A 24392-nucleotide genomic window follows, 5' to 3' on the forward strand; every position below is an offset into this window, starting at 1 on the left:
TGCAAAATATGCTAGTTGTGCAACATAAGCTGATGGCAAGAAAGTGCTACCAAGTGCGTGATAAAATTAAAATCTAAATGAAAAAATATCTGTTAGTCATGGAGGGAAAAAGGGATATAGTGTGTTCAAACAGAATGTAAGATCCACAGTTCATAGTCAACCAATACTGTTATAGGTACAACACTCAAAATTTCTAAAGTTACATGGATGACTGGCTCAACAAATCTTACTTAGATGTATTCAGAGATAAGTGTGGCAGTCCTCCCCTGTGTTGAGGCCAAACGGTGCCTTGGTATCTAGAAGGATTATATAGCGAGTCTCAAGTTTTCTTAAAAGGGACTCCCTATCACCGCCTCTCCTTTGGGGAGGAACACAGTCTATCGCGAAATATCTAAGTAAGGACGCATCCTTTCCATGTTTGCTCTCGAAGTGCCTAGCCACTGGATAAGCTGCATCTGCATGGGTGATCGCTCGCAGATGTTGCAGTATGCGCTTATGCACCTGTGGCCTGGTGCTGCCAACATATCTTAGGCCGCACGGGCACTCCAAGACGTACACAACAAATTCTGATTTACAGTTTAATTTTTGTTGGATTTTAATTGGAAAGGGTGAGAGAGGGGTGGAAACCTCAGTCTTACTGATGCCGTGTTTACACGCTTTACAGCTTGAGCATCTTAGAAAGCCTTTACTGTCATTTAGCCATGTTCCTGAAACCACTTCAGGGCTGCTAGATACTAGACTATCTTTCATTGAGTGTGCTTTACGGTAGGTGATGCTGGGATTTTTGCTGATGGCTGATCCAATCACCGGATCACAGGAGACTAAAGACCAGTTGTCTTTGATTATTTTATGGATACTTTTGTGTTGTTTGTTGTATGCCATAATTAGTCTTGTCTCATCATCAGTGCCAACAGTGACAGAGCTAGTTAGTACACTACCTGAGCCCAGGAGTGCAGTTCTATCAATTCTATTAGCCCTGTTGGTAGCATTATCTATCGTATCTGTTTTGTAGCCTCGCTCAACAAATCGGGCCCTACACGCTGATTGTGCCAGCCGGCATTCTTCCTCACTGCTGCAAATCCTTCTGATACGCAGCATCTCCCCGTAAGGGATGCTACGTATCAGATGTGCTGGGTGATGGCTTCCAGCATGCAGCAGTGTATTCCCAGCTGTGGGTTTGCGGTATAGTCTAGTATGCAAGCTGTTATCACAGACATATAATTCCACATCCAAGAATACAATGGATACTCTGCTCAGGGTGCTCGTGAATTGTATGTTCAGGTTGTTACTATTCAATTCTTCAATGAAAAGGGTCACCTCTGACTCAGATCCATCCCATACAAAAACCAGGTCATCTATATATCTTAACCACAGTTTAACTTTGGTGTCCATGACGGTAGCAAATTTCTTCCTCAGGACCTGCTCCTCCCAGTACCCCATATGTAGACAGGCGTAACTGGGAGAGAAGCAGGCCCCCATTGCCACCCCCCTGGTCTGTATAAATAACTGATTGGCAAAGACAAAGATGTTATTCTCAAGACAGATGTTAATCATGTCCAACAACATTTTAGAATGATCATGGAAACACGGATTTCTTTTCTCCCAAAAATGTTGTACAGCCCTCAAACCATCAATGTGGAGTATGCTGGTATACAGCGATGTAACATCCATAGATACTAGGACATAGTTGGGGCACCATATGAAGTCTTGGATCTTTCTCAGTAAGTCACTGGTGTCAAGAATGAATGAAGGCAGACCCCTCACATATTCCTGTAGAAAAAAGTCGATATATCTACTCATGTTCTCCAGTAAGCTGTTGCAAGCAGATATTATGGGCCTGCCAGGGGGTTGTTGTGTGTTCTTATGTACTTTGGGGATGAAATATATCACCGGAGTAACCGGGTAGTCTTTTTTCAGGAACTTATATTCATCCATTGTGATGAGGCCCTTGCTTCTCCAAGCAGATAGTTTGAGGTAAATTTCGTTCCTGGAATTAGATGCCTCTTGCGTGGAAATGCGACGATAGCACTCTCTATCGTTGAGTTGCTTATGGGCTTCCTCTAAGTACATTTTGCGTGGCCAAAGGACCACGTTGCCCCCCTTATCAGATTGTCTGATCACCAAGTTCTTATTTGCTCTCAGTTTTTTTATAAGAGTGTGGTATTCTTTGTCTCTGTGGTCATATCGTTTGGTTTGATTAGCAGTTCTGATTTGAAGTTCCTTGAGTTGAGTGACAACACGGTCGTGGAAGATATCTATATTGTCTTTGAGCATTAAGGGGCAAAATTTCGATTTTAATTTGAAATTAGTTGCACAAGATGTTGGTAACGGTTCACCCCCCAGTGCTTCCTGACTCTCAGTGGAGGGACCGAATTCCTCTCGATGTAGTTCCAATAGCTCTTGTGTTAGAGCTGCTCCCAACACAGTAGTATCACCTTCACTACCAGTTAAGTTCGTGGTTGGAGCAGTCACTTCACTAATATTACCAGTGTTGCCATTGGAGCTAGTGCGTGAAGCAAAGTGTTTCCGTAGCTTCAGCTTGCGAACAAACTTAAAAACATCGATTTTTGTAGTCGCGTAGTCAAAATTTTCCTTTGGACTATACGAAAGCCCCAACGAGAGTATTGCAGTTTCTTTAGGAGTTAGGTTCACATCTGAAAGATTAATGACCGCCTGCGAGTTGGTTTGGAAAGCCTCTGAGGTAGCTGGTGTTATTGCTGTTGAGCTACCTGCGTTTTGTTCCGTTGTTTTCTGGTGCGCTGTTTTCGCGGCTTGCCATTTGCGTTTGCGGCGTTTGTTGCAGATCCGCCTTTCTGCGCGTTTCCTGTTTTTGCGCTGGCGGCGGCTGATTGTGTCCCAGAGCGGAGAGTGAGTTTTCGATCCTGAGTCACCATCTCCATCTCTTGCCCTGGGGTGAATTTGCAAAACCCCGACATCTGTTGGCGTCTCATTTCCGATTCTGACTCACTTTCATACTGTGAACTCTCTCCCGAAACAGAGGATACTTCAATCTGTTGTGTTGTCGCAGTTGCATTTTTATCAGCATTGGTGGTGGGAGCTGTATTTAAAAGTTCTTTACCATGTCGCTGTTTGATTTTATCATATCGCTTGGCAAACGTGAAGATTTGGCCATTTTCATAATCCAGCCGATCACGCTGGAATTTGTATGCCTTCCTCTTCTTTATTATATCTTCCTCACGCTTGAGTCTTACTGCCATTTCCTCTCTGTATTTGGTTATTTCCGCAGATGGAGGAAATTTATCAATTTCAGCGTTGATGGCGTCGATCTCCTCAAGTAATTTGACCCTATCGCTGTCAGCGTATTGTATTAGGATCCCCATCAAGCGTTTGGAATTTTCTAGGTTACACTGTGCCCAGTCAGCTAACATTTGGGGGTCTGGCTTTTCATATGATGGTGCTAATAGAATGCGCAGACCCCTCGGCACGCGACCCACCTCTAAATAGCCTGTCAGCGATGTGTGCTCCCACCACTTCGACTGTTCACTTTTGCTGCACTTTTCCAATTTTTTAAACAGTTCTTTTATTCCAGAGCTCTGCTCCGGTGCAGCTTTGGAACTGGGATGGACGACGGACTCCCCAGCCGGGGGGTCCGTAAACATACCCTTAGACGCCTCCATGCGCCCCCTTAACGTGTCTGCGGACATGGTGATATTGGGCAATTTAATGTACAAGCACTCTCAAAAACGCGTCCTACCGGTAGTCCACGGATAGCGTTTCTGGAACTCCTCACAGGGAAATGATGCAGTCCGTATACCAGCCGCTCCTGGTACATATATATATATATATATCTGAAAGAAAGTCCAGTTTCTTCCAGTGTTGATACTCCCTCACGATTAAATATATACAGACATTCCCACATATTACACTTAGTAATATTTTTGTACAAGTCATAACATGTATATCTATGCACCCATACGTACATGTATGTAATGTGTGTAGCATGTGTTGCTGTAGATACAAATGATCTGCATACTCCCGCTATCTAGTGTTGGATTTGGATGTTTGCAAGTTGTTTTTCTTTGAAGAAAGTCTTTCAACTCACACATTGCACTGTGACTCCTCCATTACTTAGCAATGTGCATGGGCACCAACACTATTTAGATAGTTTTTTTCTGCCATCAGGTTAGAATGTGTACTGTCAGGCCCAGACAGTATGATTTGATTACGATTCTTAGGAAAAACTCTTTGTTGTCAGTATTCCCCTTGACGACAATCACCGGAGACTGACTTGGTATCACTTATGACCTTTAGGACTTTTTAAATTCTTAGTAGTGCACTCCCCTCGTCTTCGATGATTTTCCCACAAACAGTGCACTCTAGGTGAGAGAATGGATGCCTTTTCAGTACTGTCCCCATACGAAGTTTGAAGCCTCTACCTTTCTTTCCCCTTACCACAATGACACCGCATGCCAGGCCTGTCTAACAACCTGCTCGAAGAAATCCTCCTGTATGGACAGGACAGAAGTTGGGCCAATAAGAAGATGCAGCAGCAGGCCTCTGATGACACTCCTGACATATTTGGCGAAGATGCCTTGCTCAGTGTTGAGGAAGGTGAGATTGCTGACCCTTCTAGCATCCTGCCCCATCAGCACTTTTTCCTCTGTCTCCGACCAGACAGAGGAAGCACTAAGGGGGTTTGTCAACTCAATGACCTTCAGGCCTTGAACAAATACCTCCGCAAGTATGTTTGACACTGATACACAAACCAAGTTTCCTAGAAAGCATTAGGCAGCGGCATAGCACCGTCATCTAGGGAGTCGGGCATTAAGCCCTCTGACCACTTCACAGCCTCTGCTGCAGATGAGCTCCAGTCAGCACTAACCAGAGCCTTCAGCGCCAACGTTGCTCCCAACTTAGGGATTTGCCACTGGCCGGCTGTTAAGCCATAAGACCATCCAGAAACCTTGAACACCTTCAAAGCTGCATGTCATATCCGCACCAAGGTGAATCTCCACCTCAGGTCTCCATCAACTCTGAAACCACTGTCTGTGCTGAAACCACCTTGGACACAGAGGATTTGAGGTTGCCTCTCTACTACTAGTCTGTATCAATTGAATTATGAATGGCTAATGTTGTGGCTAGCCATTAGAGGTGGACAATTATCAAATTAATTTCTGGAAAATATGACATGTAGGGGTGCAGTAAATAGATTCCCTTGCTGCCTGTATTTGTTCAGACACCAAGGATTCCTTCGACGGTGGGCTCCGTAGACTCTAAGCAACCTATCCTAGACTGCTGGAGGAGTTGGATGCAAGTCAAAAGCGATTTTTCATCCATCCTCAAATGGAGAAAATCTCAACAAAGCTCCCTCCAACACCTTCAGAGACTTTGCCTTGAAAGAGGAAGCTAACTTTTGAAGAGTAGCTGGCTTTGGATCCCCCTCCACTCTTAAACCTAGTAATGCAAAGACAGGAGCTTCAGCCCTCTCCCCTACTTTGCACCTTGTCACCTCCTTCACCACTGCTCCTAATTCACCACCTCCATTGCTTTCACATTCACCAAAGTGGTCTCCCCACAACTCATGAGGAAGGCATCCCCTTCCACCCTGCCAATCCGTACAAGGCACCATTCAGCCCAGTGCCCACAAATGACCCAAAGGAGAACCCAGTGCCACAGAAGACCCATAGGACGACTACGATGTTGGTCACCTGTGGCATCCAGGTTTGGATCACTATCCTGTTATGGCATCCCCCGACGACACCATGTCGTTCTACGAGGTGATTCAAATTGTGGCCACTTTCCATAAAGTAATTATGCATGCTCAATGAGGAAGACGATTTCCTTGTGGAAGCATTCTTGTAGTCTGAAAGAAGGTCCAGTTTCTTCCAGTGTTGAAGGATATGCACAAATCAGCCCCCAACACCTTCAAGGATCCCATCAAGGCCAGGGTGGTAACGGCATTGGTAGAGAAAAAGTACAAACCTTCTCCCAATGACCTGGCCTACATCCGAGGTCATATCCTACCAGACTCCCTGATCGTCAATAGCGCATGCAAGCGGGATTTGACACTAGCCACAGGCAAGGCTTCATCACCCATTAAGTGGCCTAGAAGTAACTGATAAAGGGGTAGCAGAGAGGCCACTACTCACTGGAGTCTGGCCAGCTCTGTCAGCCGCCCTTCCCTATACAACATAGCTCAGTGGGACGAAATGTTTGTCATTCATATCCCATAGATACTCTAAAAGAGAGGGGAGAAAATACTTGTGGAGTCAAGCTATTTCCAATACCACCATTCACTGCATCCTTGACACGGCTGGCACGATATCTAGTGGGGTCAACACCAGTGTTCTCGTTAGACGCCATTCCTGACTCTGAATTTCCGGCATTAAGACCGAGGTCCAGCAACATTTGTTCAACCTGCCCTTTGAAGGACAACTGTTCGGACTGTAGGTTATCAGATGCTTGAGAAGATCAAGGACCCTAGCACTGCTAAAGCCATGGGTTCCCATCTCATTCCATCACCTTTGGGGCTCCTTTTGCTGGCAGCAATACAGGACAGGAGGCAAAGCTGCTTCACCAAACCATGCCCACTCATTGAAAAAGCAGCAGCACTACCTGCATGTGGTTTAAGAGTACACCTGGAGTGCCTAAAAGGGGCGACAACAACCAGGACTGGGGCAAAGGCGATTCCGGCAAAGGGGCCTCCACCTCCCACCATTTACTCCTCTTTCCTCCCTCCTCCACCTGTTACATAACACCTTTCAGAGGGAGACTGACGGATTTCATCCCTCACTGACAGAAATCACAGCAGACAAGTGAGTGTTAGGGGTGGTTCGCCATGGCTATTGCCTAGATTTTCTCACCCCAATCCAACACCTTACCCCACACCCACCCACTTCAGCAGTGACTATCTCATCCCTTTGCAGGAAGAGGTACAAGTGCTGCTGCAAAAAGGGAATATAGGGCGTGTGCCCCCCTCATCTGCAGGGCAAAGTGGCCTACTCTCTTAACTTCATTTCAAAGAAAGACAGCTCCATCAGACTCACCTCAAGCCCCTAAATCGCTACATCCTCTTTGAACTCCTCCACATAGTCACGCTCGAGGATTTCGGCCTTCTGCTGCAATAAAGCTACTACATGGCAGCACTAGACCTCAAGGACCGCTACTTTTACATCTCCCATCCATCCCACCCACTGGCGCTTCCTCCGCATCAAGGTAAGTGGTCATCACTACCAGTTCAAGAGACTCCTATTTGGCTTCACCGATGCTTCACGGGTCTTTGCAAAGTGTCTAGCAGCAGTAGTAGCAGCAGCACACCTGAGCAGGAGGTATCCAAGTTTACCCCTACCTCAATGACTGGCTGATCAAGAGCCTGGTAAGCAACACTGCCTACCAGACACTCAGGTTACCATCTCACTCCTACTCACCCTTAGGTTCACAAATCCCACCTGCAACCTCTTTAAATCCAGCTGTTTCTAGAGATAGCGCTAAAACCCTTTACAAACCCACATAGGGTGTTAGCCTTCCAGCAGCTCGTACCTCTGTTTCAGCCAAATCATCAGAACTTTTCTGCACTTACTGGGCACGATGGCTTCCTGTATTGCTACAGTACCTCACGTCCTCATATGTGCCTGCTACCTCAGTACTTCCTGGCTCAACGGCCACAACCATAGGTTCAATGGGAATATCTGGTGTTGGTAAGTGTCCGTGCCAACCGCTCTATGCAGTGGTGGAACAGCAGCAATCTGTTTCAGGACAGGTTTTTCCTCAAACTCCTTCCACAAAACACCATAATCATGGGCGCCTCTCAAGTTGGCTGGGGACGCATTTTGACCAATTGACCATACAGACAGCGTAGGCCACTCATCACCAGGGCACCATATCAGTTACCTAGAGTTCTTTGCCAAGACATCTCAGCCTCAAAGTGTTTTTCTCTCTCAACCAGGGCAAGGTAGTAATAATCAAAAGAGACATGACAGCCATGTCCTACCTACAGAAACAGGGCAATACCCACTCTCTCTCTCTGTCATTGGCGTATTAGTGAGCTGCAAGTCCTCACACTTCAAGAACTTTTCATTCAGATTCATAAGTATAGAGTGGTACCCAATAGTAACCCAAAGTTCCTTCAGAAAAAAAAAAATTTCCCGCTTTCACCTAAATCAAAGCATAGAGCTCGCTGTCATTTTCCCTCAGCCAGACTCTGTAGCAGAGAGAGCTCTCTAGAAGTCAAACTGGCCCTAATGTCAGAGAACTTGGGCCTTGTGTTAGTTGTGTAAAATAAATAATGGAAGTTGAATTGGAACATCCAAGTCACTGAGGATAAACATAAGTCATAGCTTTTTGCCTAATGTGCAGGACAAGAATAGGATGTGTGAATGGCATTCAGATTTGACTGGAAAGCTATATATATATATATATATATATATATATATATATATATAACACTCCACCAGCGTCTTCCTTCTAGCGATATCAGAAAGAACAACACAGGAGCCGTGGCCTCAGTAAATGGTGCAGTTTAATGCAGATACAACGTCCTACGTGTTTCGGAGTAAGCCTACTCCTTCATCACGGGCCCGGTTCACGGAAAAACAGGGTGAGGGTCAAAGGGCAAGGGAAGGTGAGGGTAGAGGACAGAAGCTGGAAAGAGTAGGAGCTGAGATGGGGGAGAGGGGAGATAAGGTCAGTAGAGACGCAGGAGCGTTTGCCCGAAGTCCGGCTGGGTAGGTGATAGTCAAAGGAGGGAGCCAAAAGTCAATCTCCCCTATAGCTCGCAAGGTAGCTCCACCAGGCATCATACAAGCAGTTCAACTTAAACAGCTGCTTGCTCAATTTGTGTCAATAAACAGAACCTTACATTGTCATTCCAAAAATTGGTCATTTATTATGTGCTAGGTCAAGTGTTTAAAAAAAAATATAGAGTCGAATATTCTCCCCACAGCATACATATTTTTTTATGATGCACTGCCTACTTACATCTGTGATAGTCCTATTACGAGTGCTTAATGTTTTCATTGTAAAAGACACACAATTGATGGACGGAATGCAGAACAAATCAAAACACTCACCCAGAGTCAAGAGATCTGGGTTAAATCCATCATTCTTTTGCTCACCATGCCACCCCAGCCTAGACCCGGCCATATGCAAATCAGTCCTGACCCCGTGCCCCACGGGAACAGTCCAGCCCTAACTGCCAAGCCAGGTCCTCCCTGGACCGTAAACAAGCATCCTATGATCGGTCCCACGGCTTCAACCCTCTTCAGCCAGGACAGCCCGACTCCAGAGGCACAGTTAGCCCAGGACTCACGTCTGGGATCACCTGGCGCACTTAGGGCGAGAAATCAAAATACACACAATTGATGGACGGAATGCAGACCAAATCAAAACACTCACCCCCTGTCAAGAGATCTGGGTCAAATCCATCATTCCACTAGGGGGTGGAAATTATTATATAACTTGTTAAAACACAACAGCAATGGACTGTCATTGTACTGTTGCGGGATCAAATTGCTATAGAGGGATAATAGACTAGCGCCTGAGGAGCAGAAATGTGTTAGAGGAACAATCCAATCCTGGATCTTGTAACTTTTCAACCACACTATGGACTACTAGAACAGAAAGTAAGCCTTTCTATAACCAGTTCCTTGAGTCTATGCACTGGTTCATATTACACATACTGCCAGACCATTCACACAATAATTGACAAAGGTAGTTCATGGAGGAACCTTAGTGACACTTGCGCAAACATGATAAAGTGATTGCACAAGGAATTCGTTTCTCAGATGAAACCGGTAGGAATAAATCTATATTTTTTGGGGAATGGCACAACGAGAATTTCAGACATTTAAATACTAGGAATTGAGCAAGATGTGAATAAGGAAATTGGAAACCATACAGGTATATGCAGGGATCCTACACCAGCATTACAGAAAGCATAGCGAAGATGTTTCAGGTTGTTTTGGAAATACTTTAATAATTAGAAATGGGCAGAAATTTGCAGTGAGTAATGGGTACATAAATCAAGCATTGAACAGCTTTTGCAGGAAATCAAGCATTATACAGCTATTGCAGACAACTGTAGGAAAAAGGCTGTGATCTAATGGGAAAAAAATTAAAGCATGGCTATATTAATGATACCTAGTGTGTTAACATGGGAACTATGTGAATGTAATAGCCCAGTTCGAACAAAGCACCAAAACCAGAATTTGGGATTGTGATCCCAAGAACTGACAGTAATAAGGTAGCAGAACTTTGATTTAGAAGCAAACCGGTTCAAGTTTTGATTACCAAAGAGGTTCTTGTAAAGATAAATCATGTCAGGGCACCAGTAAATAAAATGATCCTTAAACATTTTCTTGCGGGAGTTTTTCTTTGCAGGGTTAGACACTGGATTGTTAAAGCTTTGTAGTCCAGTAAGATCCTAGACAAAATAACTCGATGGTTAAAGCCCTGCACTATTTGTAATGTGTAGAAACAAAGGAATTACACTACATTGCTTTTGTTTGGGCATAGGGCTTCTGCTTCCTCACCTGTGAATGTTTCGTCTTGAGTGGAACTACAGCTTTTTTATTTACCTCTGTCTTGATTTGATTGTTTCATGTTTCAGTGAAGGGGTTACCGTACAACTGGTTCTTGCCAGAACAAATCACTAAGGAGTGAATGAAAGGTGCGGAATCAATGAGCTGCTGATCACTAAACTTAGACCTGCTTGCCATTGCAGAGCACGGGCCCCCTGGATATGTCTTTACCTTCAACTCCAGACATTAAAATAAAAGAGGAAGATCCAGTTGATGTGGATTCTTCACCTCCAGACAGCCCCATATCCAGCCCGAGGTCACCAGAATTTGAGGAAAAGGTATGTTTAGCTATCAGTAAACCTTTACTGATAGTGGTTTGTTGCAGAATGGTGCTACTGTATGCTGTATGTATGAAACAAATCCCTTTAGTTGAGTGTGGGCATAACTCCAAAGCATGTGAGGCTTTGCGAGATTGCCAGATTTGCTTGATATGTGTGCTGTGTGTGTGTGTGTGGGTGGGTGTGTGTGTGTGTGTGTGTGTCCAGTACTACTCCTCAAGCAAGGAGCAGGAGATTTGTGAGATGTAAATCTGCTCACCTCTTGAAATATTATGGGATCTTCAATACTTATGGCCTAGAGTAAACTTGGCATGGGCAGTTTATGTGATGTATGAAATTCTGGCGTCAAAGAGATAGACAGTGGAGAGGTTTAATATTGTACATGTTTATTTAGAGAGGGTGTGGAAGTTAACTGTAGTAACAATCAGTGTGTGAAAGGTAAATTTGAAACAAGGAGGTTTTACCTTTTGAATTTTTTTAACTGCAAGAGGAGAGTTCGAGAGAATGGAGAACAAGGGCTGAAAGAGTTTAGATGATGTTTTGGAAAGGCATCTCCTGGAGGGAAAAGATTGGTAATGACTTCCAAGCTATTAATAATGCATGTGGCCCCCACTCATAAGATGGAGGTGTACATCCTTTGGTAGAAAGAGACTTCGTTTTTATTTTAGGTGACTGTGGCTTGAGATTGCTCAACAATAGATTTATAAGCGCTATTCCCAAATTATGCGCCTTTCTGGGTCTGGATTATGGGTGCTTCATAGGTTACATCTTCTTAAGTATAGTTTTACAGTTTATGAATTCATAGAGAATATCCATGATGCAGAACGTAGACTCCAAGTAAATAAAACTTTCCTTGTCGGTCGCACAGTCCAACTGGTAGTTCCGTTCAAGCAAAATTATGATATAGAATTCCAAATTTGTGGCAAGCATATTCCAAGTGGCCAACGGTCCTCTGATCCTGTTTGCATCTTTAAATATGTCACTTGCTGTTTCATTTTACATTTTCATTCTTTTTAATTCTCTACAGGGACAGCATTCAAAGCCAGTTCTGAGTTCCACTCCAACTCCAACCATTGTGCGTCCAGGGTCGCTGCCACTACACTTAGGGTATGATCCACTACATCCAACCCTACCATCTCCCACATCCGTCATCACTCAGGCTCCACCTTCAAACAGGCAGCTCGGGTAAGGAAGCAGTGCATGCTTTGCTTTAGGTCAAGTTGCATGCCAAAGTTATGTCTATCCTTTTTTATTCTCTTGTTTTATATTAAAGCTGCAGGCTGTTGGGTTATATGAAATATTTGGGGAATAGTAAGACTTCAGCATATTACAAACTTGAATAAGACACATGCAACCTAGTACATGATTTTGATATATAGTGCAGCAGTTTATAATTCAGCTACACACCCAAACAGTAATGGTAATTCAGTGGGACACTTTTTAAATTTTGAAGAGACGTAATCATATTTTACGGGATGTTTGTTGTATGACTTACATCGCATATGTTTCAGAATTCGGCTCGTGCACGGGCTCTAAGATCCAAGCCATACCCTTTGCTCTCTCTCCCTGTTAATTTGTTTGCGCGACCACCTCTTTATTCTGTGTTCCCACACGTTTGTCATTGAAAAGTGTACCGCACTAGTGTGCAGGGCCTGTGACCGGTAAGGGCCCAAAAGAGATATGCAGTATCAAATTTATGACAAGAAAAATCGCCCTTTCTGATGGATACTTGTACCTGCAGATTCCTCCCCTGTTAAATAATCTCAGGTGTCCGACTGGATCCCGAAACCTCAAAGCTCTTTGACACCGGTATGGGTTCTGTAGTGGCGTCAGACAGGATGCCTGGTGATGTCACTGAATCCAAATCGTACCATCCCCATACCCAAAGATATCAGTTCTCTTTTTTCTGCGGCATCGATGTAGACCCGAAGCTCGGTCACTGTGAGCTTTTAATGAAATGAAATAAAATGAAAAGTAAATTTATACAGCGCGGTTGCTGCCCAGAGGCGTCCAAGCGCTAGAGGCCAGAGTGGAATTGCTTGACAAAGAAAAAGGGGGAAGTTAATGAGGGGCATTAAACAGAAAAGTCTTTAGCTGTTTACGAAAGGAGGAGAGGTTGGAGTTGGACCTAAGATGAAAAGGAAGTGAGTTCCATGTCTTGGCGGCGTTGTAGGCGAACGTCCTGCCGCCAGCTCTTACCTTTTTTATTCTGGGAACTATGGCCGTACATGCCTGGCTAGAACGGAGGTTTCTGCTGGGATGGTATTGTTTTACTAGGTTCCGAACAATCATCGGTCCTGTGTCCCAAAAGGCCTGGTGAGAAATACAAATGGCTTTGAAGGTGATTCTTTGTCGCACTGGTAGCCAATGCAGCTTGTTCAAACCAGGTTTGGCTGACTGTCTGCACGGCAGCTGGAGCAGAGTGCGAGCAGCGCAATTCTGCACTATCTGTAGTGTGCGCAAGGTCTATTCCGGGGCACCGAGATAGAGGACATTATTGAAGTCTAAAGGGACTGAATAAAGCCTTGAACACTCTAAATTCTTCTCAGATTATGTAAAATTCAATGCTATGATGTCTCCCCTGAAGTGTTTGGGCTTTCAGCCCTTATGGACTTCGAAGGACAGATGTTCCTATACAACCCTTATTCTTTTTGTTTTTGGTATTTGGGGTCAGACCATGATTCCAAGTCATGCGAGTCCTGCCTCAATATGTATTCCAAGGCCATTAAAGAGATGGAAGCAAAACCCATGATGACAAGCTTGGCTGGCATCATCATGACATCTTCTCAAGGTCAAAAACGTTACACTCTTTGAGCAGACGATAAAAACCTAAAAAGCACTCCTCAAGATGTAAGTTACCCAGGCACCGACGACTCCTACAGGATCTTAATCCTTAGAGCCTGAGTTAGTGTCTGTGGAGCCTTCTGAACTGGGGTCGTCGGCAGACTATCCCACTGTGCCACCCCTGGAGCCTGTGGTCTAGCCAGTTTGGTCTGAGCAGCCTTAGCCAGCATAACACTGACTTCCTAGCTCAAGGCTTGGACCCTGTGACATTCCTTAAATTCCATGTTTGGCATCTACTCCAAGTAAGGAAAACCCTCCAGTGTGCCTACGGGCCCCACTGGGCCATATGGCGTGGTCATGTCTTTCATATCACCACCACTGTTAAGTTGTATTCCATAATTGTTTTCCACAAGAAGGGGAAGCCAAAGGAAAACCCCGGATCATACCGCCCGATCTCACTCATTAACGCGGATACTAAGTTATATTCAAAGGTTTGGGCCAAAAGATTGGGGGGATCATTGGCGGTCTTGTCTCTCCGTGGCAGCATGGGTTTGTTCCAGGGCAGGGCACAACGGACCACACTAGGCGAGCGATAGCACTGTTTGATGCCCATGCTGCCGCGGGGAGGGAGATGGCCATGATCCTCCTCGATGCGGAAAAAGCCTTTGACAGTGTGGTATGGAAATATCTATGGGGTATACTGGCAGGGAGAGGCTTCGGCCCTAAGGTTATGAGAGCTCTTACTGCAATGTATCAAGATCCCGTAGTGCGAGTAATGAGGGAGAGATCTGACAATATCTTAATTAAGAGGGGGACGCTTCAGGGATGCCCCTGCTCGCCGATTCTCTTCTCACTATATATCGATCCCTTGATCCAGAGGATTCTTGGTTGCGAGCAGATTATCCCAGTAGTGCTGAATGGTTATGCCAATAAACTGCTGGCCTATGCCGACGATTTGGCAGTATTAACTCCCGATCCCGATCAGGCCACGACAGCTCTGGCACAACTAGCAAAGGAGTTTGGTAGTCGGTCAGGGTACCTATTGAATGAGGGAAAAACACAAAAAATCTGTACCAAAAACATCATTAAGGTAGATGCTAGATATGTTGATTCGGCGGTATATCTTGGGGTGAGAGTGAATGCTTCTGTTGATAAGATTATTGAAGATAATTACCTGCCTCTAATGAAAACAATTGAGACTGATTTGAAAAGAATTGATGTGTTACATTTATCCCTGATTGGGAGGGTTAAAGTGGTAAAAATGACCATGTTCCCCAAAGAGTTGTACCTGTTCCGGGCTATACCTCTTCTCTTGGAAGAAAGAGTGATCAAAAATCTTGAATCAATTTTTATAAGGTTCATATGGCAGTTTGGCAGGGTCAGACGCTCCATAAAACTGATGTCACTATCCCGGGAGAGGGGTGGGCTGGCTATGCCAAATCTTAGGCTCTATCATTGGACATGTCTACTATCTCAACTGACCTTGATTTTCCAACCTGGGGCTAGCTCGGATAATGTAAACAGAGATAATCAGTGTCCTCCCTCCATATATGAGCTGCTAGTGGGGCGGAAGGCTCTAAGTTTATTGATGTGTGAAGTGGAGCGCCGATATTACAAGAGATTCCAGTATAAGGTATTGGAAGGGGCCTGGGGAGGTGGGAAGGCTGCCCAAAAGCTACTAAATATTCCAAAGTTAAATACTTATCTTCATCTGTGGAATTCTAGCCTTTTCCCGTATTTTGTTAGTGATAGGAATTATTTGATTTGGAAGGAACATGGAGTTGTTATATGGCCAGATTGTTCGAACTCTGTTGGCCTTTAGGCCGCGGATAACATTAGGAACGGGCGACACAATGATTGAATATTTATCAAAAGGGGATAAAAAGATTAATACTGTATACAACGATTTGTTGGTAGGAATAGAGGATGATTTGGAGAAAAGCGAGTCCTCCCTGGCTTTGAAGTTGGGAGATCCGGATGTCGATTTTTACAAAGCTCTACTTTTAAATATGAAATTATTCCATTCTTCTAGCTTGAGGGCACAGCACTACTAAACACTGTTCAATCTGTATTATAGCCCAGCTAAGCTGTTTGCTTGGGGTGTAAGGGAAGACGATAGATGCCCCAAGTGCAATTCTTGCCCAGCAGATTTATTGCACATGTTTTATAACTAACTCTCTCGTCCCAATCGATAGGGAAATCATGAATTTTTGGGAGGGGCTGCTAGATCTCAAAATCAATCTATCCCCTACCCTGATGTTATTAGGTACGGATTGCAAGCTGGAATTGGCAAAGGAAACAAACGCTGATTTTGAGTTCGGTGGCAGTATTTCGGATCCTTATTTCTGCTGGCTGGAAGGATACAATAGCCCCATCTTTTCAAATGTGGCTAACCAGATTGTTGGGAATACATAATATAAAATTCTGTTTATATGACCATAAAGGCAAAAAAACCCGGGAAATGGGTAGGAATATCTGGGCCCCACTTAAAAGGTATCTAATACATCACAAAGTGAGGGGCCCCCCGGGGTAGGATGTGAGGCAGATCTGCGGGGGAAAAATCAATAGAATCAAAGAGAGAGTAGATCTGCCCCGTATTTTATCAGGTATAGGCTCAGTTAGAGTCCAAAATCTTCAAAAGTCACCCATTTTAGCGCTCACCAATTGGTCAAGACCATGTTTACTAAAGACAGAGGCATTTTATAGAAAAAATATCATTTTTATTCTTAATTAATTCATATAGTTTTATATCTGACACAGTTATACAAAATCGTTTTTTTGAAAATTTTCATGATAATAAGGTAAAAACATATATATGTATACACAACCCATCAAACCTTCCAACATTCAGACTTCAACAAAAATCATACATCGCAGCCAGTCATACTCATACAACAACTCATTCAAACATTCAACTCAGATGGGATTCGAGGTACATTGCTCTGAGAACATCCTGAATATTCCTCTCAGCCATAGGCCGGGGATAGAAGGTGATAAGTTCAGGGAAGATGGTTTCAACGCCCCACTTAAAAGGTGGAGGGATTCAAGACTTGGAAAAAATGAATGATGTTATGATTTAGGTATTATTTGTAGATAAATAGCTGGTATTTATAGAAATTTGGGTTTCGAATTGTTAAAGTGTATTAATCAGGTATTTCTATCCCTTTTGTTGCCACGTATGAATAATCAATGCCATTAACTCTGTATTTTTAACCCCAGATTTTAAACCATACCTTTTTATAATGAAAATGTCTTTTTATGGATTACTGAATTACATATTGTTAGAACTGGCTATTTCTGGTAGGCTAAGGCTGACGCCAAAGCCAGGCAGAAACCACCATTCTAGTCAGGGCAAGGAAGTCACACGCCAAGATAACCCCTTCTCACCCCCTTGGTAGCTTGGCACAAGTAGTAAGGCTAAACTCGGAGGCAATGTGTAAAGCATTTGCGCCAGCGCACAACAGCAACAACATACTAGGCACACCACAAAAGAGACTCCACACAAGGTTATTATAAAAATAACTTTTGTATTGTAAAACACATCAGATAGAATCACACAGGTACATTGTGCCAACTGGCACGGGCAATATTTACAAGGGATTATTCACAAGACAGGGCCACATGGGCCACTGTCATAATCAGCACTTAGTAGAAATGAAATACTGTCAGAAATTAGAATAAAAGAATATAAAATCACTGTAGCACAAAGTAACAGTTATGAATCACATCCAGTAACTACTGGGAACAGGTACGTACACACTACGCAACCCTAAACACCTTAGGAGCATGTCACGCAGGGAACCAGGACCTCACTAGGACCACCTGTACTAAAAAGACCAACCACCTAAGTATCACACAGCATTTAGGGGTATACACAAGAACACATTTCCCATGATGCATGAAACACATTCAGAGGAGTAATACCGGGAAACACACGATGCCTAAAACATTCAGAGGTGTTAAGAATAAAGCACATGATGCAATAAAATGCATTCTGGGGTGCAGCGCAAGAAGACACATGATGCCTAAAAACATTCAGGGGTGCCAAAACAACACAATAGCGCAAAACCACACAGTAGGCAATTACTATTTAAAACATAGGAATCACATTGCGCATAACTTACATAAGCCACCACCTGTGGCAGTCCCTAGGCCAACTGGCCTTGTTGGGGCTCAGACGCCCTGAGTCTCAATGTCAGGGTGCGCTGCCATGCAGCGCCAGTCACAAAGTACAAAAGCCTAAACGTGGCAGCTGCCCACAAAGTGCTGGGCAGCTGGGAACCATGAAGGAAACTGCGACCGGGTCCTCACTGACCCTTGGGCGCAAACTGCACCCACTGTGGGAGCCACACAGGCTCCAAAAACACATTCCTCGCAGGTAGGAGAGGGCGGGCACCGGCAATGTGCCCCGACGCCCCCTCTAACGAAATATGGCCAAACGCTGGAGCCAAACAGGCTCTTAAACAAAATATGGCCCCTCTGAGCCACACAGGCTCTGTAAACGATGATGCCCCCCACGTTGGAGCCTCTCAGGGCTCTAAATACAAAATGGGGCGGGGAGCCTCTCAGGGCGTTGGGGCGACCCACTGCCAACCGGGGCCGCCCTTGAAGCCTTCATGGCTTCATACTGCCAAGGAGCGCGGGCTCGCGCTACGGGGGGGGGGGGAGGGGGACGGGGGGGGGGCCGACAATGTGCTCTGGCGCCCCTCCCTTTTGTCTGCCCCACTCACCGGTGGCTACTCCGTGCAGGCGGGCCTCCAGTCAGGCATCTCCCTGGCGGTCTCCCAGCTGCAGCAGGGCTCCCTCGCATCACGGGAGCCCTGTGATCCGGCCACCATCCTTCTCGTGGTCGCCCTCCTCCCGGTCACACTTCTCCGAAGCAGGGCCCTCGTCATCAAGGCTGGTCCAATCCCAGCGCGGCTCCTTCATCGAGCGCCTGGTGACTACGTCAGTCCCGGAAGGAGTTGGCCAATCCCTGCGCGGCTCTCGGACGAGCCCCTGATGACGCGGAGAATTCTTGGAAGCGCTCAGCCAATCCGAGTGCGGCCCCTCACGAGCAGCCTGCCTCAGCAACCAATCAGGTTGCGGCCCCTTCGGTTCCTTCTCTGCGGCCGTGCACATGCGAACGGCGTCTTCTGGTCACCTTCAGGCCCCCGGCAGCGGCAATCACGGCATGGGCAGCCGAAGCTAAATAAAATTAAAAATAAGCGAGGTGGGCACTCGCCAGGGCGGGCAAAGCGCTCCTCAGCGCTATAATCAAAATAAAGCGCTCTCAAGCGTAGGGGCACAGGCAGGCCCCCAGGGATGGCCCCATCAGCAACCAGAGCCCCAGCAACAGGGCACATCCAAGGGAAAGCGCCTCCCAGGCGCTAAGAAGGACAAATCCAGCGCTCCCAAGCGCTATAGCGAAGAAAAAGCACCTCCAGGTGCTTAGGGGAGCAGAAAGTCCAGCAAAGTCCCCCCCTCAGGCAAGGCAGAGGGGTCCCCCAGAAGTCCTCCAGGTATCCATCAGAGGTCCAGGGGCTGGGCAGGGCCCAGGGATTCCCCTGAGCCCCAGCAGCAGCATGCCCCTGGCAGATTCAAGTTAGAAACAAGAACACTTTGGAAGGGGACACAGCCCCTTCTTATACACAGAAAAGTCTTTGAAGTCCTTTGAAGTCTTTGTGCAAGGGGGCCCTGAGCCCGGTCTAAACCAGTTCTGGGGTTGCTGGAGCACTGGGGTGTTTCTGGTTTCCATCAGCCTGTCAGTATCAGGGTCAGAGGTGACAGTTGACCGCAGGAGGGGGAGCCAGCAGGGTGGTCAGGCAGGCACAGCCCTGCACTATCAGATGCGACTGATTGATTGATTTCCTCCCACTTCCCTGGCAGCAGATGCTGCCTTTCATCCACGGGCTAACTCAGACAACCTCCGGGGCTCTGCAGCCCCTGTCACCCTCAAGCCAGACAGTTAATCTACAGCAGGCCCAGGCACCCTGGGCCAGGCTCACCAGCTAATCACACGCCAGAACCAACTTGAACAAATATGCCAACTTCTAAAAGTGGCGCTTCTAGACTAGACACAATCATGCCGCATATACCATTACGCAGCATTCACTCTCACGAGTTCGTACATATCAAACTCGACCCTGCACTCCCCACACATCAGGAACTACCATGGGCATACATATTCCCCATACATTCCTATGGGAGGGCAGGTCACTCACCACACATACACAGAGAGCTCAAGCACTTTACACTGTACCACAGTGAAAAAGTGCGCAGAGGCCTAAAATCACCGACACCAGGTTCCATAAACAGGCTAGGAAAAAGCAAAAAGTCTAGGGGTGAACCTGCTTAAAGGGCCGGGTCCAACACATATGTATTGTTTGTACCAGAATTTCCTAATAAAATAAAGGAAAAAAAAAAAGTTATGTTGTATTCATTTTCAAAAAATAGGTGTAAGAGTAATAGCCCATCAGCGGACTCTTCCAGAGTCATCCATATTAAAATATTCATACAGTCAGTCCTCATCTAATCCATGAAACACCCACTACTTTCCCTATATTTCTGCAGGCATCTGTGTGTCTGATAGATCAACTTAAAAATTTTTAGCACACCAGTCCACTCCCTGTCTCTATTTCTCCAGGGTGGGTGCTCAGGGGGACTTTCACTCCACACAGTGTCTCTCTTGGCAACCACTGTGGCCACTCCACTTGTGTATGGTCATGACAAAACCCGCCCAGATCCTCCAGTATATTGAGAAACATAAACTGGGGATCAAGTCCATTAGCCCGTCCAGCACATGTGAAAGTGTCACTACATTTCATTGCTAAAATCAGAAGATCAGCAGGCAATACCACATATAAAAATATGAAAATATCTGCGTGTGGGCAGGGGAAGCATGTGGATGTGGGATTTTGCTTGCCTGCCATAAGCACCGGGGAGTATAATATGAGCAATGCAGGTATTTCAGATGAATTAACCTCAACCTAGAAGAAATGACTAGCTCCCAACGTGCCATCTGAATGTTCCACCAGTCCCCCTCGTCAAGGGGTCACACCTAGTCCTCCTACTCCCTTTCATGGTCTCAAACCCCTCAGTTTTTCGTGAACCACTAATGCTGTATATTTTAGAGATCACTCCCTTCCCCAATCGCACTGTAAGGTAGGTGGCCCTCAAGGCGTCTGTACTGTGCCAACTTTGCTCTGCCTTCTATGTGGCTCACCAGCGCATGGCGCAATTGTAAATTTTTGCAAAATTGTGTGCATGAGAGGAAGAACTGTGTCTGGAATTCCTGAAAGGAATGTATGTGTGCATCATGCCATATGTCCTCAAGAGTTTTGATACCAACTTTTTTCTCGAGCCTGAAAATCCATCTGCGCTAATTGGTGCAGCCCATCCGCAAAGGGGTATGAGTCGTCAGTTTCTTGTCCCACTCAAGGAAGCGTAACGCAGAGCGTCCGATTTTAAATACCACCACTGTCACCTTTGGGAAACATCGGGAGAGCCAGTCTACGTAGGAGAGTTCCATCATTGTCAAGGCCCGAGAGAGACCTCAGCCCGATTTGTTGGGTTATCCCATCCACCTGTCAACCAGTCATTGACTACCTCTAATTCAGAGGCCCAATGGTGAATCCGGATATCGGCTATTCCCAGACCCCCAACAGACTACGGACATTTGTCCATTGCCATGCGGGGGCGGATGGCCACAAAAAGATGCAAATTTGTGCATTAAGCATCCTGAATCAGCCGGCAAGTATCTCCGATACAATTCAATGAACCTATAATTTTTATGTTATATTGCTAATGACCATTTTAGACTCAACAAAGCTGCAAACTTATAAAGCCCAACTGCCTTGCCAATGTGTGCAAAATCACTACAAGATGAACATATCCCAGTCTATCAGAAGGTTTCAAAGTGGCTGAGGAGAAGAATCTTATACCTGATGCTGCGTTCCGCAAAGGTGAGTGTATCATATCGCTTATTTGTGCGGACTGAAGGATGAAGAAAAGCCAGATCCTCTGTGGGCTGGAATTCATGCTTTGATATCCTAGATAGCGTCCCACTAAAGAAGGTTTGAGTTTTTACCAGTATTACCACTTCCGGTCACAAACTGTGTAACAGTATGCCCAGCTCTAAACAATTTCCAAGATGTGCATGCTCAGCTTGAAGTCAAGCCTATCCTGCCAATTTTCTGCGATGAAGGTGTTTTCTGTATTGTAGCTGATGTTGTTATGAGCAGTCCAGTAGAATTTGATGATCTTTATCCAATGGTGGGCGTCTTCCAATCACAAATGTTGCTTTGCGGTGTGCAGGAAGTTATCTCAGTGGATGGGGCGTAGATGACACACTTTTTGAGGCTGAAATCTTTGGAGGTAAAACTGTCCAGTCAGCATTGAATGGAACTCATTAGGTTAGTTTGTTACCAGGTAGGCTCTTCAATTCTGAGGTTATAGAATCATTGCGTTTGAATTGTTTCTGGAACAAGAATGAAACATTAGGTTTGCATATCTTATCTCAGAAATGAGCAAGACACAGGGTTCACTTCATTCTAAAAACATAATGCAAACCAGGCAATGTTCAATACACCCAGTTCAAAATCTGAAAACCAAGACTCTAGAGTTTGTCAAAGAATGTGAAAAAAAATCAGAACCTTTTCGGTACAGTGAGTTCAAGAGATCAGTTCCGCTAAGTGACCTTCTACCGACTTCATAATATGGCTGTGGACAAATTAAAAGAGCGTTCTACATGATCAGAAGATGTGTAAATGTTTTGGATCATGCATATGTAGAGAAAGATCTGCGTGAATTTGGTTGTGAAGATATTGATGGAATGCTAAAACCTACGAAATTTCAAATGGCTCTAACCCACAGAACTTATACGTACATGAACTTGCAAAACCTGTGCTACAAAAAGATCTCCCCTTCTATATGCTCTTCTCAAATGTTCAGCATATGTACCACAAGTGATTGCTGAAACAAAGTGAACTATGAAAATGTGTCTAAAACAGCAGTGGTAACATTATTTGTTTTTCATATTCAGATCATAAACATTGATTGATGTACACATAAAGGATTAAAAAACATTAACATTTGTTTAATTTATATATATATATATATATATATATATATCTTCTTCTATCATAGCCTCCATTTTGGAAAATGACAGATGGATTACTCTCAGGAGTCTCCTCTGTAAGACTACTTGACTCCCAAAACCTATCTTTTGACACCAAAATGAAGTATATAGGTCTCATGGTTCCTGAAAAAATACATCATCACTGGAACACATCGGGCATTTAAAAAAAATGTTGCTTAGAAAAATTTGGCCCGGATCAGCAATGTCTGCCCAAGCTAAATTACTTCTCTAATGATCCAAAAACACTCTGGACAACAATTTTTCTATGGCGTTATATCAGAGGGCTGGTATTACCATGCTTGAAATGTCTCATTGGTATGTATGTGCTAGACAATTCCCTGAGTAGTATGTTTCTGTATCAATTTATTCTGTCTTACTTATGACAACATAAGTACAACCCATAGCTTTCCATGTACTAGGTCTTCCTAGTGGTTTGAGCTGTCTGTTAACATTACTGCCCTTACAAAAAAGTAGGGCTAAGACGTTTTTCCTGAATGTTTAGATGTAGGTGTCCTAGATCAGTATTCCGAAATATTTCGCCCACAGCAATAATTTTTTTAGGTTTAAAATGCTTTATTACATTTTTATATAAATCAGAGGAAAGACCTAATCGGAGTGATCTCTTCTTTACAAGGTACATGAAACAAAGTGACTAATGTGTTTTGACTATACTTAAAAGTGGACCATAAATTCAGCGGTACATATTTAACATATCATTACGGCAAGGTTACATAGCAAGTTTCAATTCAATTACATCACTATAACGTATTGGATCCACTGTAGTAATAACTGGGTTGAACAAATCTGTCTATGAGAATATTTACCAGAAGAAACAAAGAAAGGAAAAAAGTGGGCAAATAAAAATTAAATAAATCATAAGAAAGGATACTAGAAAATAGGAAGTATGCCTTAGCAAAAAGACAGGAATTTTGTTTTGCATTAGAGTAGGTTAGGTAGACTGATATCATCATTATTGATGACAGGGTGTTTATACTAGGCCTGGGCGGTGAACTTCGCTCCTTTCGCACAGTGCAGGAAACAGGCTTCGGTTAGTGCAGCAGATTTTTTTCCCTGCTCGTAATCGAGCACGGTAAGTGCGCGAGATGCCGCTCGGGTAAAATTTCTACCCGAGTGGCAGGAAGACCAGCGTGAACAGCAGTTCGCAGTGCACTACGCCACTTGCGGAACTCTGCAGAGTATTTTTGTAACTTCGCGGAGTTCCGCTTAGCAAAACTCAGCAACCTACGCCCAGGCCTGGTTTATACATATTTTCTGTGTGTTTGCGGAGGTTTAACCTTTTCTAGAAACGCTCCTAATTTGTTCCAAATGGGGCAGTTGACTGAAAATCAGGTGCTTTGTTGGTCCAAATACATTCTGCTCATCTAATGCACCCGAGTCATTTCCACCATGCGTGGCATGAGGTATTTCTCAAGTCTTTCCAATTTGGATTGACTTGTGTGTTAAAGTAAACAGATCTATTAAGAGAAAACTGTTATTCTCTATATAGAATTACCTTTAACTAGAGCAGGTCGTTTAATTTTATATTGTAAGTGGCTTTCCAGATATTATAACACATTTTATTTGTTAATGGGACATTGTTATCCATGGACCAATCTAGAGACCATTTCCTTTGCTTGGTAGAAGATATTGGGTTCAAGAGTCCATAGATATTGT

General features: G+C 44.6%; 1 protein-coding gene across 2 annotated transcripts in view; it reads left to right on the forward strand.

The window, feature by feature from the left end:
• Positions 1 to 24392, forward strand: part of LOC147749014 (cyclic AMP-dependent transcription factor ATF-7-like) — a 730865-nt gene that overhangs the window by 519557 nt on the left and 186916 nt on the right. For both annotated transcript variants that reach the window (XM_086965250.1, XM_086965259.1), the window contains exons 5-6: positions 10682 to 10816; positions 11844 to 12001. In XM_086965250.1, the coding sequence (XP_086821376.1) occupies positions 10682 to 10816; positions 11844 to 12001 (293 nt within the window). The remainder of the gene's footprint in view (positions 1 to 10681; positions 10817 to 11843; positions 12002 to 24392) is intronic.

The sequence above is a fragment of the Lissotriton vulgaris genome, chromosome 1_1, assembly GCF_964263255.1.
Source record: "Lissotriton vulgaris chromosome 1_1, aLisVul1.2, whole genome shotgun sequence".
In the NCBI taxonomy this organism is placed as follows: Eukaryota; Metazoa; Chordata; class Amphibia; order Caudata; family Salamandridae; genus Lissotriton; species Lissotriton vulgaris.